The sequence below is a fragment of the Sarcophilus harrisii genome, chromosome 4, assembly GCF_902635505.1.
Source record: "Sarcophilus harrisii chromosome 4, mSarHar1.11, whole genome shotgun sequence".
Taxonomy (NCBI): Eukaryota; Metazoa; Chordata; class Mammalia; order Dasyuromorphia; family Dasyuridae; genus Sarcophilus; species Sarcophilus harrisii.
In genome coordinates this window covers 421146279-421160881 of record NC_045429.1, presented here as the reverse complement: position 1 = coordinate 421160881, position 14603 = coordinate 421146279, and the positions used below count along the sequence as shown (strand labels likewise).

The 14603-nt window shown below is 34.6% G+C and overlaps 1 protein-coding gene across 2 annotated transcripts in view; it reads left to right on the top strand.

Annotated features, from left to right (window-relative positions):
- SPAG17 (sperm associated antigen 17) overlaps nt 1–14603 on the top strand; it is a 236943-nt gene that overhangs the window by 204081 nt on the left and 18259 nt on the right. Inside the window, exons 38-43 of one of the 2 annotated variants that reach the window (XM_031967380.1) lie at nt 1924–1969; nt 3906–3981; nt 4747–4794; nt 7396–7495; nt 8696–8798; nt 9724–9816. In XM_031967380.1, coding sequence (XP_031823240.1) covers nt 1924–1969; nt 3906–3981; nt 4747–4794; nt 7396–7495; nt 8696–8798; nt 9724–9816 — 466 coding nt within the window. Of the gene's footprint in view, nt 1–1923; nt 1970–3905; nt 3982–4746; nt 4795–7395; nt 7496–8695; nt 8799–9723; nt 9856–14603 lie in introns of both variants that reach the window. The other variant, XM_031967379.1, reaches the window with a different exon arrangement.

The window sequence follows — 14603 nt, the reverse complement described above, 5'->3', positions numbered from 1 at the left end:
TTCACTTTCTTTAGAATAACAGGTATTTAGGGAAACCATGAGGAAAAAGACCTTTATTCCCAATATTTTTATAAACAGCTTGAAAGAAAGTTCAGATGGTAAGTTTTAACAAATATTCAAATAAGAAGCTAACAAGTTGCATATTCACAGGATAAAACAATGGACTCAAATATGTTTTAAAATTAAGTAGTCAAGCATTTATTATATATTTTAAATATATCAAGTCCTATGAGAAGCATCTAGATATGCAAATAAATGCCAAAATCATGGTTTCTCTCTCTAAGTAGGTCCCAATCTAATGGGGGAGGTAATAGCAACCAATTACACACACAAATACACACACACACACACAATGAATGTATACAGAATAGATGGGAAGTAATCTCAGAGAGAAGATATTAGCTATAAGGAGGACTACAAAAAATATCCTAAAAAAGATGAGATTTGAGCCGAATCTGAAAGGAAGTCAGGTAAGGTAATAGATGCAATGTGAGGAAGAAGAGCCTTCTAAGTAAGGGTGAGCTGGAGTCAGCTCTAAAGGAAGAGAAGATGATTAAATTTTCAATTTGAGCAGAAACTCAAATATCTCAGAAATAGACAATTACTACAAATCAGGGCTTTGATTTATTTGATTATTTAGACTTAATAAAATTTCCATTAAATGTAAAAGACTATGTGCATACTTCCCCCCCCCCCCAGAAAACCCCAATATTAAACACACCCTTGTCCTGGTTCTCGAAACACTGCTTGAGCTCAGCAAGGATATAATAGAAGGTTCAAGGAATAAAGTCATCAACAGTTTGGAAGCCTTGTGCCTTAAAGCTAATAAAATAGTAATCATAACAATAATAATAATATTTAATAACTGAAATTTATGTAGCAGGTTTGCAAAATGATTTACTTCCTTTATCTCATTTGAATTTGCCAACACACCCAGTTCCTGATCTGGGAGAACATCCAATGAAAAGGCACTAGAAGATAGAATGTTGAGCTTGAGGGACAGTTAAGAAAGCCATTTATAGTATGGGAAACTAATGGCAAACAGTTCAGGGGATACTGGTTCAGTCAACAGTGTCACATAGCTGCCAAGAAAGCTAATGTAGTCTTTGGTTAGTGTCCAGAACAAAGGAGATCATCACACTGGTCTCTGCCTTGTTCATATTATAACTTGAGATCCATGGTTAGTTCTGAGGATCACAAGATGCAGTACAGGACAACCAGCAGGATGACTTTTTTTTAAGACCTATATGAAGATAAATTGAAAGAAATATATATGTTTAGTCTAGAGGAGAGAAGATTTAGAGGGATGGGAGATATGATAGCTACTTTCAAATATAGAGCAGGGTTGGAGTTGTCTTGTGGTAGTGGTTGTTTTGTGACCCCACTGGGGTTTTCTTGGCAAAGATACTGGCGTGTTTTGTCGTTTCCTTCTTCAGATTATTTAACAGATGAGGAAATAGAGGCGAGTGGATTAAATGATTTACCAGAGTCACATAACTAGTCAGTGTTTGAGGCTGAATTTGAACACAGGAAGATGAGTTTGTTTGTTTGTTTTTTTAACTCCAGGGCTGTTTCTCTATCCACTGCACTATTTAACTGCCCTGCTGCTATCATTTGGAAGAGGCATTTTTTTTCTTAGCCATGGAGCATAGAATGAGGAGCAAGGTGGTGTAGCCATAAAGACACTGATTATATATAGCTTGATGTAAAGGAAACATTTCCTAATCATTAGAATTGTGCAAGGATGCATAGTGTAGATAGATAAGTTCTATGCATTAGATATATTTGGGCAATTCTGAATAATCATTTGTTCAATCAATTTTGATATAATAAATTGCTCTTTTTCCTAAAAAAGTAAGATTTGAATTGGATTTTGGTTTTAAAAATAATCATGTACTGAAATGTTTTTTATCCTCATTGCAGTCATTTCCCAAAATAGAAAAAAGCAAAGAAGATCATTTTACTGATGGTAAGTGTCATGTTTTCTTTAAACTTAAGAGTTTGACCACATAGAGGACACTACACTGAAAAATAATATCGGGGGATTCTATGTATAATAAAATCCCTGCTCTAAATATATTTGGAATTTTATTTTTTTAATATTTCTTCCTAATGAAGAACTTTTCCTCAGCCCCACAACTAATCAGTCACTAAATTCTGCTAATTATTTTTGGTAATATCTCTCATTCACTTTATATATATATAATATAATACCTTTGGAATATCTCTTATTTTTGTTCTCAATTTATTTCAGATGAAATGTCAAGAACACTATCCTGAGGATAAAAATTTCTTGCTAATCTTCTCCCTTCTTATTTATCCATTACAATGGTTCATTTACTCATGCTGTGATAAACTGATAGGTTCTGAAAAGATAAAACTTAATAAGGAGAAATGAAGAGTCCTTCACCTTATTGTTGTTGTTCTGTCATTTTTGTAGTGTCCAACTCTTTGTGATTCCATTTGGTATTGGCAAAAAGATTGGAGTGGCTTGCCATTTCTTTACCCAGCTCATTTAACAGCTGAGAAAACTTGTCTAGTTAAGTAACTTGTCTAGGTTCACACAGGTAGTCAGGAGTCAGGAAGACTCCAGGCCTAATGCTATACGTGTACTATGGTGCCGCCTAGATGCCGCCTAAAATTACATTTTAAAAACACACTGCACAAGTAGGGAATATGCAGTAGAGTAATAAATGTGTGACAAACCAAAGTTCAAATATAAAAAATTATACATCATCCTTAATTGGTCCAATTGACAGTGGGAGCCACAGATAGAAATGAAATGCTGTTATGTCTTAGAAATAAGAAAGTGAATCTCATATGAGGAAAGAATAAGAAGATATTTTTGATTTCCCTGACTATATTATTTTTTTCTTAATAGTATTTTATTTTTTCCAGTAACATGTAAATTCAATTTTTAACTTTTTATCTCACCTCCCTTCTTCCTAAGACAGTAAGAATTTTTAAATAGGTTATATATGTACAATCTGTAAAACATGTTTCCATATTAGCTGTGTTGTGAAAAAAGAAATGGACCAAAAGGAAAAAATACAAAAAAAGATAAAATGAAAGTAATATTCTTCAGACTCCATCAGTTCTTTCTCTGAATGTGGATACTATTTTCCATCATGAGACTTTTCAAAGTCTTGGATTATTAGTATTTCCTGGCCGTATTCTTAAAAACCCCACCCTTAACTCTCTAGGCCATGGCTGCATGTTCCTGACTATGGGGAATGAATAAGAAGGAAGAGAAAGATCAAGAAATGCTCATCTCCAGGATAGCAATCAAGACATTTCAGCAGAAATGGTCTGAGAATAGGCTGTATCTAACTGCATGCCAGGATAAATAGACTCAAAGATCCTTTGTGGCCCTTCTGTCTCCTACCTCTAATTACGGCTCTCAGGGAAACTTCAATGGAAAACCAGAGTACGGATTTATTACTGGCAAGCCTAATACCAAGAACAACACTTTGCTGAATAAGAAGCAATTTAGCACAATAGGAAAGGCACTGGGTCTGGACTAAGAGGACCTGGATTCAATCTGATGTTTCCTAACAACATTTTCTAATCATATAATTTCTCTGGGCCTCTTATTTCCTTCTGAATAAAAAGAGTTGGATTAAATGAGAAACTCTTCCAGCTAAACTTTGTTATTGTATAAACATTTGAATGAAGTGTCTTACTATTGGGGTCTTTTTCACTATCAGATGTTGTTTTTAAAAGAAAATTCTGTGATATTTCCTATTATTAACTAGATTTTCAAACTCCTGATAATTGGACTAGTTAAACACTGTCCTTTTCAATCATAGGATTTAGGTAAAGGAAACTTCAGGAATCAGTTCATGTGAATGTTGTTCTATACTAAGAGAAAGCGAAAATTTAACTCCCTTTCCTTAATGTTGCAGTACACCTGGCAGAATTATACAAGCGAGCGTTGGCTAGTCCAGAAATAACAACCAAAATAAACTGGGATAAGTGGAGGTAAGATAATCAAGAACAAACTTTTATTATCCTGAGACATAAGTCAAATCTCTGAGGATTGGTATTGTGGGTAGAATGCTATCTTGGAGTCAAAAAGACCTAAATGCTAATCTGATCTCTGACATCCATTGAATGATACGGGCAAATCACTTAATACCTCTGAGCCTCAGTTGATTCAACTATTAATTAGCTATTAATAACATTTTGTATTAGGGGTACAGTGGATAGAGAACCAGCCCTGAAGTCAGGAGGACCGAAGTTCAAATTCTGGCCTCAGACACTTAACACTTTCTGGCTGTGTGACCTTGGGCAAATCACTTAACCCCAATTGCCTCAACAACCAAAATAATAATAATAATAATAATAATAACAACAATATCTTGTATCTACATCACAGGGTTATTGTTAACAATCTTAAAGGAGTTGATACTTCTAAAATGCTTTGCCAATTTTAATATGCTATATCAATGTCAGCTATAATAATTAGTAGCATGTTTATAATAATTTGCCATTTCTCAATTATAAAAATTTTATTTTTTTAATTAAAAATAGAGAATAAGATTAATTTCATAGCTCAAGATTACATGCTACAAGTTCCAAATTCTCAGTATGTAAATCACAGTATGCAAAGTCCAGGCTTCATTATTTGATTAACATCTCATGAAATGGTGACTAATTTCCTCCTGTAAGCTTTAGATAGCTTTGTAAAAATGATGACACTGCTTTGACCCCATTTTCTTCACTTCTTTCTTCCCCTTCATGTAGCCATCCTAAACCCTCAGAACGTTGGAAAGAAAAACTGGAACAGAACAGGTATGCTTTAAACATGTAAAAATTTCCCAGCCTGCCTAGGATCTTTATAAAACTGCCCCTCCTTGAGACTTGGGGCTATCTAAGATTGTAACATTCCAAATGCTTATCATGAAATTCCAGTTTCCTTTTTCCAAAATGGCATTGGATTGCATTCCAATTACATTACCTAGTTTTAAGTTACTGAATTAGGAGCAACAAGAAATTATGCTGAAAAAGGGAACAATCATCCAACTTTTCCCATCATTCCTATATCCTTAGTTATTGCTTGGTTAAGTCATTGATTATTTAATAATTAACAACCCAGAAAACATTGATTAAGCACTTATTTTTTTCCAGGCTGCTATTCAAGGTGTACTAGGCAATCTGAAGTTTAAATAAAATCTAGTTCAGCTCAGTATTTATATCAGTACTCCAGCACCCATTTTCATCAATACAATATTAGTTTTGTCTTCCCCTCTTCCCAAAAAACACAAAAGTAGTTTTGAAACTATATTGAAAGCTTCTTAACAACAGTAAATATATATCTCTCACAAGACCCTGGATAGTAATGAGTGCATAGTAAATGTGGGCTGATCATCTGAAAGTTTTGCATGAATGTCATGCTCAAAGCATTAGCCCAATTAAGACCTGCTAAAGATGATTGCCTCTTAAGTTGGTTAATGACACTTGGGTACTCCATATCTGTTTTTAAAGTCCCAATATTAAAACAAGGACCAACTGGTTCTCATAAGGCAAAAAACTTAAAATAGGTGCCTTTATTAATAATCTTGCCCTCTCCTCCCATAGTGAAATCAGTTTTTCTCATCCATTCACTCATTTGCTGATTTTCTCCAGTACTTGTCACCAATCTCCAAGACAGGTTTATCCACAATCATGGACCTCCCTATTGATAAGAAATCTATTGCCAAGTTAAACTATCTTTATTGCATCACCTCAATAATGGTGACCAACACCTTTGTCAAATATACAACACTGTTTCACACATTGGACATCAGCTAATGTAAAATCAGAGAATAAGACTGTTTATGTTGTTACATCTTTCAAGGAATAGCTCCGATGTATGTATAGGATACATTGTTGAAAGAGCTTTTTAAAGTGTCATTTTGTTCTATTGAATCAAAAGAGATTTTAATAGTCAACAGACAATAAGTGTAATGAAAATTGTTAAAAATTATGCTCTACTAGCTTAGCTTCCTAAGAACTCAAGGTCATTTCCATACCTCAATGAGGTTTCAGGATAGGATTTTGTAGAGTCCAATTTAATTTGATCATTATTTACAAATATTTGAATGGATTCTCCCTTCTGAATGCCTTGTTATAGCATCATTCACACTCTCTGTTCTATCTGAAATCTTGCTGTTGTCTTAAAACTCTTCCCTCATCCTATCCCCTCTGGCTACATCTAAATAGCTATCAAATCCTGCCATTTCTTTTTTGTGATTTCCTTGAAATCAATCCCTTCTCCTTATTCCCACTTTCCTTGTTTTAAAAGTCCATAATCCACAAGGATTATTGAAGTAACCTTTTACTTCCTCTTCCTTCCATTACTCACTCTATTCCTACCAATCTATCCGTTGTGGCTCCGCCAGGTCAAAAATCTTGTTTATGTACATTTTCTTGCTTAGAGTCCTTTCTGGTTCACTCTTGTCTATCAGAAAAATTTTGTACTACTGAACCTTCCACAATCTGATACCATCCATCTGACCTTTCTAGCCTTATTGCATATTGGTTTTCTCCCTTTGCTCAGGGCTCCAGGCAAACCATATATGTCTGGTTCTTCCTTGCCTGTGTTGGTCGTATTTTGTTTTCCTGAATACCTTTGATCTGATCAACCAACTCCCCTAGGCCAGCCTACCATCTTAACTCATTAAAATCTTCACAATCTTTTAAAGTCCTCAAATATTGTCTTCTCCCTAAACTTTTCTTGATATTCCTAGTCAGTAAAGATTCTTCTCCAATCTGAACCTGACCAAGTCCTTGGGCAATATTTCAAATACATCAATCATGCATCTTTTTGTATTACACACACACATAAATATATGTATATATTTCATAATAATTACATATAATATGACCGAAAGCACATGTAATCACATACACATATGTCATATTCTCATATTTTCCAACTGGGCTGTAAACTCCAAGGAGAAAGAGACTATGCCATATTTGATCTTCATAGCTTCCACAAACTATAACACAGTATTCTATGTTTACTTAAGGCACATATATCCCAGTTGAATTTTTTACCCTAAGGTATTATAATGGTTGACACACTCTGGTATGTAGTAAGTACTTGATAAATGCTCACTCCTAGCATGTACAAAGTGCTTAATAAATGAGCTGACTGACTACGTAAATCTAAGTTATTTTGCATATATATAGGAGTTTCTTTCTGAAAAAGGAAATAAATGATCTTAAACATGGCTTCGTCAACCATACATACACAAAAGACAATTCAATTCATATGTACATTAGTTTCTTGCTCTTTATCATTTGTACTGTTAATAATTTTGTATCTTTTCTGGGACAATGGGGGAATGGCTGGATATGATAAGATCATTTTCTCCTCTGTGCTTTCTTCTTTTTCTTTTTTTTTACCAGGCAAGACATTGAAGAGACCAAAACTTGTTTGTTAGGGATGAGGGAGCATACAATACCACCATATTTCCAGTCTGAATTTGGCAAGATATTTATGACCCAGGTAATTAATTTCAATTTAATACAATGGTTTAAGAGTTTCTACATTAGTTGTTATATAAATGTACTAAGTAATGCTCACATTGGCGAAAGTAGTGTCTATACTGGTCTTCCCAATCAGTCATGGTCCTCAAAATCAGTCTTCTTTCTGGATTCCAATAAACCAATGGAGGACAAGAAAATTTTGATTTATAAAATCATTGATTTAGAGCTGGAAAGGAGCATAAAGGCCATATAATCCAATTCCAGAATTTTACAGATGAGGACAATGAGACCTGGAGACAGTAAATGACTTACCAATAGAACATATTAAGTAATAGTAAGAGTCCTCAATGGAACATGTTAAAAAAAATCCAGTATTTGCCCCATTGCTTTGTTCATGCTTCACTCCCCAAATCTTTATGTGAAAGTCTATTGCTAAAATATCATATACTTCTATATATTTCTCTCCATCTTGTCCCTGCCCCAACTATTCCCTTTGTAAACTCTTCTAGCAAAATTTTCCATAACATGGCACAGGGGAGACACTACTATACTAGAAAATGGACAAAACCTAGTCTTAGTACTAATTCTCCCACCCACATTCTGTAATAATTTGGGTTAAGAGCTATAAATAACCTATCCACCCACCAGCAGCAGTTGAAAGCTGAAAAAGAAGCACCATTTTGTCTTATTATTATAGGTAGCTAGCATAAATGAGAGTAGTAATCTTCCATCTTTGGAAGACTATCACAAGCATCTCTTTGAAAAGTTTGGGATTTCTTGAATACAGAATGAAAAGTACCCTAAGTAATTTTCATCAATTATTTAGCTTCATATGTTTCTTTCTATCTTCCTTCTTAGTGACCTTGTGTATAAATCTAAGCCACATCTATTTTTAATGTAATTTTCGTTTTACTTTATTCAAATAACAAGCATTTACTTTTCTCTCCCTTCCCCCATTGGAAAAAAAAAAAAGAAAAATTTGATCCCAGAGGCAAATATGGATTGGTAAAGCAATCCAAATTCCCTAATTGACCATGTCTATTTGGCATCTTGAATCCATTGCCTCCCTATCAGAAGGTGGGTAGTGTGTTTCATTTCTCTGGAATCATGACTGGTTGTTGCACTGACAGAGTTGAACAGCATTGTTGGTATTATAGAAATTGTCCTCCTGACTCTGTTCATTTCAGTTAAATTTCCATCTTTTGGTTTTTCTTTTAAGTATCACAACCTGGAAGCTATTTCTAAAAAACTTCCACCATTTCCAAAGAAACCAAAAGAGCCAAATGGAAACTCTTCTCAAAGCACATCTGATGCTGATCCAGGTGAATATTTCAGTTTTGTTCTTTTTCTATTATTTAATCCAAATAATATCCTACCCCAGACAGAATGTGTGTCATTCTGTGTAAGCAGAACCACCAGCTCCATAAAAAGCACATAGGCACTACAATAGAGAAAGAGAGAGTGGAACCTGGAATTAAGAACTGAATTCAAGTCCAACTTCAGCCCATTAATTAGCTGGCTGTCATTTAACATTTGTTTGCCTTAATTTCTTCATTTGTAAAATGGGGATAATAATAGCACCTACTTTCTAGGGTTGCTATAAGGATCAAATGAGATATTTATAAAGCATTTTGTAAAGCTTATAAAGTATTGTATAAAATGATAGCTCTAGCAATAGTATAGATAAACTGAATAGTAAGACAATTGATATGATTTAGAGGCTACAGGAAAGCCTATTAATTATGTTATATCCCCAAAACACCTCTTTTAACACTAAAATCCAAAAGTCACTACTTCAGATTAATCTTCTTGGATGATGATTTTTTTCCCCTTGTAAAAATGCAAATACTCCTAAAATAAATAACACATTTAGCCTCCTCAGTCATTTACATGTTAGAGTGAATAAGTTTAAAAATCCTTTTCTGAGGTTAGGTTTCAGAAAACAGAATAACAGAGGAAAAATAAGAGAATTGGGATCCTGGAGGAGTGGAGAAAGCACAGCTGAGAGCCAGGCAACTACTGGAGGAGAGAAAGGAAAATATTTGGAAAAAGGGGAAATCTAAAGAAAAAAAAACTTCTTTTTAATAATGTAGTCTAGACCCAATCTTTCCTGTGGACAAATATTTAACTATGCGTCTTGGGAAATTTGCTAAAGCTGTTATATTACAAATTGACAAATCATTATTAGCTATAGTTTTTAATCCATAAATACAGGAGTCATTTTTAATAATCCTTTTTTTTCCCTAGAGCAACAATCATCTAAAGAACCAATCCAAGATTCTTCTGAATTGCTCAGCCTTCTAGTATCAGAGAGTTCACTGGAAACCAAGGAGTCCATGAGTATGTTCCCCAGTGATTACTTTATAAAATCTGACATAGGTAGGGTAACAATTTATTTCACTTTCTTGTTTCTCAAGCTGAAAGTTACTACCTTTTATAAGCTTATAGGAGTTTCCACAAACGTCTTTGAATATGGGTCTATGAAGGTTGAGGTGGCTTTTAAGTCACTTCATTGAGTGTTAGTTTTCTGTCTAGAGAGAGCAGATAAATCAAAGATCATTTGGGTTCTTGGCTATTTCTAAAATGAGCAAAAACAAAGGAGGGAGGTTTAATCATATCCACTTTTAGACAATATAGAATTACTGCTCTACTGGTTTGATTTTTATTGAGGACTAATTTGAGAGATAGTGTAGGTGAATCCAAGAGTAAAGAGGAATTCAATGAACTTTCCCAACATGCCCCTCAAAATAACTTTTAAATAATGCCTCAAATAGAATTCTGGAGTGTGACAGCCAACAAAATATCAACATGCAATATTTTCCAGTCCAAAACAACAAAGGGGTAGTACCAAGTAGTGGCTTGAGATTTGGGACACATGCAATGGCAACACCAACAGTGAGTCACTTGGGCATGATTGTAGCAGCAGCAATAGCAGTTTTGGGAGCTCTCTGCTCACACATGTCAGGGGGATCAGACAAGCGGTCAAAAAGAATTCAAAGAAGACCCTCTTTTTTCACTAGATGCAGAAATTTGTTACGTTGCCCATACACAGTTCTGGATCACAATTTCAGGGTAGAGAGAAACGCTAGTGCCTGGGACAGCAAGGGAGCAGGGGTCCCGATCACAGTTCTAACCCAGAGAGAAATGATTACAAAAAAGCAGGAGACCTTGTCACAGTTCCAGAGTAGAGAAGAGTGCCAGTGGTTGCTCACAAGACAGTAGGGGCCCTAGTCTCAGTTCCAAGGCAGAAAAGAGCTTACAACTCCTTGTAAGTTCTTATAACTACAGAAGGAGAGGGAACCTGATCTGAGCTCTAGGGCCAAGAGGCTCTCCTGTTTATGATTCCAGAGGAGCAAGGGCTTTCTTGGATAAATAACCATAATAGATCTAAAATCAGCAGTACAAGGTATCTGAAACTTAGGATAGTCCCTCCCTACTTCCTGGGAGCAGAGTCCTACTTTACCATAAAGTTAAAAATCAAGAAGTAGGCTGGGAAAATAAGCAGGGGGAAAAAAATCGGAACATAGAGAAGATCAAGCCACAAACTCAGAAGACTTTGGTGTCAATACAGATAAAAGCAGAGTCTCAAAGAATAAAAATTGGAGACAGGCTTAATAAGAATTCTTGGAAGATTCAAAAAAAATTAAATAAAGAGGATAGAAAAAAATGGAAAAAAGCAATGAGAGTGATATAAGAAAAATACAAAAGGAAAAGTCAACAACTTAGGAAAAGAAGCACCAAAAATACTGAAGAAAAGAATACTTTAAAATGCAGATTTGGCCAAATGGTACAAAAATCCACTGAAGAGAGAGACAGTGTAATGTGATAGAGAGAAAGACCTAGATTCAAATTCTACTATAGATACATACTTGCTGTGTAATCTTCTCAGTGCTTTTGGCAATTCCCTAAAGAGCAGATAAAATATCAATCTGCATTAGTGAGGAAATTTCATTATCTAGGAGTTCTCTGTTCCAATAAAATGAGGTTTAGTTTTAGCAGAAAATAATTTGAGAATGACTATTTAGCCCTTCTTCAAAGAAAGAGAAATTACATAGCATAATCAAAAGAACTCTGTGTTTAAAGACAGAGAAACTGATTTCAAATCTTACTTTACTGCCTGGGTAAGTATTTAAAAGTCACTTTAACTCTTTGAGCCTTGATTTAATGATTTGTAAAAATGAAGTGATTAGATTAAGGGTTTCTAATATCCTTTCCTCTTACCCATTCTATGTTTCTTTGAACTGCATCAATCTCATCAGAATGCCAAAAAGGTCCATGATGCATACATGATATATGCATATATATATCTCAGAAAGACATTGCATTCACATGATTGACTATCCAAAAATTGGGACCAGAATCAGCAGAAAGAAATTGCTAAGTTCTCCTAATCACCTCAGACTTCCCCCCTAAGACAAATGCTCTTTTTAATACCTGAATTTGTTATAAGTCACAGAAGAGACATACAACAGATGTCAGTACATGTCATTGATTATTATTAAATATTTTAGTACTTAGAGACCTTAATATATTTTCCTCATACCCTAATGCTCCCTATACTAAACTTGTGCTATTGATTTTTTTTACCACATTTTTGCTAGCTTTCCTATGTTTATTTTCATCTTTTTCACTATCTTTCTCTTCCTTCTCCTCTTTTTCATATACATCCTTCTGAACTTTTCTTTTTTCTTCTATCCTTCCCCCAAGAATAGGAGTAAAGATGGAATTGTTATGATTTGCAAAAACCTTTACAACTATTGTTTAATCATTCTCCCAAAGCTGGATGAGAAGTAAATAAAGTACCAACTAGAAATCAATAGTGTAGGGGTTTTTTTCCATTTATATGAGATCAAGAAAATACCATTGGGGTTCAGAAAACAGATAAGTCAAAGTCAGAATATCTAATATAAATTATTCACTGTTGGAATGTTAGTAGATATAAAGTGTAGTGTTCGGGTTGGTTTGCTAGAGGTCTCTGTACCAGCCTTCATTTCAGCAGAGTAATCACCATGAGAATAGCCAGGGATAAAGTCCAAATTCTTTATTATCTCCTTCAAAGTTTTGTCTCTTTGCCTGGGGCTTGGCTAGCTTTCTTCAGGTCCTCTGTAATATGTCTTGGTTTCTGTGGAGAAGGTAGGAGGGACCATCATGACAGTCTCTATCTTGAAGTCTGTCTCAGTACAAGAGCTTATGCTCCAGCCTCCAGCCACCACAAAAGTGGTGATGGAATGAATATCTCTCCTTGGCTCTGAGAGCTTGAGCTCCCACCCCCAGTCATCTGTCTCCTCCAAGTCTGTCTCCAAGCCCTTCTCTGGCTGAATTTGTCCAAGTTTATATGGAGTATACCGAGTATAAACCAATCATTGTATCACTAGGGAACCATTATTAAATCAATTATACTGAACCAGAGAACTATTAATCACCATGCTAAACTAGATAACCATTGTTTTATCAATTCTATTTAGTTAGCACCTTATAAGAATCCTTGTTTCAAGTACAGAATTCTGGCCCATTACAGTAAAGTCCTTCTAAAATGAAAGGGTGACATGTGTCAAATCTTCTCCATTGTGTTGAATGATTCAGGAACTGACAATTTGGGGCACTTTACTAAAGAAAAGATTAAGAAAGAGTCCTTTGATGTCTGAAGAATTTAAAATCTGATTAAGGATAAAAGAATGGTACACATGGGGGAAAAGAGCATATTGTGTGTTGAAAATTGTGATAACATTCAATAAATGTGATAGGAATTTATGGAGGGAAGAGAACATGCAACTTGAAGTGGCTTTATAGAGTAGGTAAGAGTGAAAGGATCTCAGAGAATCTTTAGCTTATCTAGTCTCAAGTCTTACATTTACTGAATTTGGTTAATTTGACAAAATCTCCAAAATATTAAATGATTTCCCCAAAATCATATAGCCATTATCACAGACAAAACTAGAACCCAGGCTTTGTGAATTCTGGAATGGTATTCTTTCCACTAAACTTCACTTTTAAGAGATGGAAGGAAGGTGGAAGGATGCTCCAAGTAAAAGAAGAAAAGGTATAGAAAATCAAAATATTACAAAGAGATGAATCTGACTGAAATAAAGGATTTATTTGGGGGATGGATAAAAGGTTGAATAAGTATGGTAAAATCAGTTCATAGGAGGCCTTCAATGCCATAGAGAGGAGTTTAAATTTGGCAGGATAAGTAAGAGGAATTGGGTTTTATGGGTTTTATGGACATGATGAAAGCAATGTTAGGAAGATTAATCTGATACTGTGCAACATAAATTAGAAGGAAGAATATAGAGTCACAGAGAAGCTATGTTAACAGTCCACACATGAGGTAATGAAAGCTTGGCTACTACAATAAACAAAAAAGTCATTAGTCAAGTCCTAAATTACTGTGATTGTTGTCAGAAAAGAAAGAAATTGATGGATATAAGGGATGTTGTAGTGATAAAAATCAAGAGGACTTTGCAAATTGTTGGATATTGAGTGAAATGAAAGTGAAAAGTTGAAAATGACTCTGAAGCTGTGAATCTAGGTGCCTAGAAAAATGGTGATGTCCATAACATATATGGGAACATTTAGAAGTAGAATGAATTTAAGCAAAAAGATAATAAATTTAGTTTTGCACATGTTGGATTTAAGTTGCTGGTAGGACATACAGATGTCCAGTAGGCAGTTGGTGATACAGATAAAATGGAATGCTGAAATCAGTGCTAGAAAACAAAAGGGAGTCAGAGAGAAAATAGGCTTTTTTATTCGTTTTAACTGACATCTAAAGAGATACAAATCACTTTGGAGCATTTTACTACAGCTTTCCCATTCTTTAATTTAATCCTTTTTCATGGTTTTTTTTTCCTTCTCCTTCTCTTCTTCCTATACTTCCTTATTTTCTTCTTTTTCTACCTTTCCCCTAAATAAAAAAGTAGGAATGGAGTTGTTTTGATTTGCAAAAACCATTCCAACTGTTGTTTCATCCTTCTCCCACAGCTAGATGAGAAGTAAATAGTGTACTAACTAGAAGCTTTTCTAGGTGACATGGGGCTCTCTTTTCTTTTCTTTTCTTTTTTTTTTTTTTTACATTACCAAAACATTATTTTGCTGTACAAAAAGAATCAGACTCTGAATTATTGTAC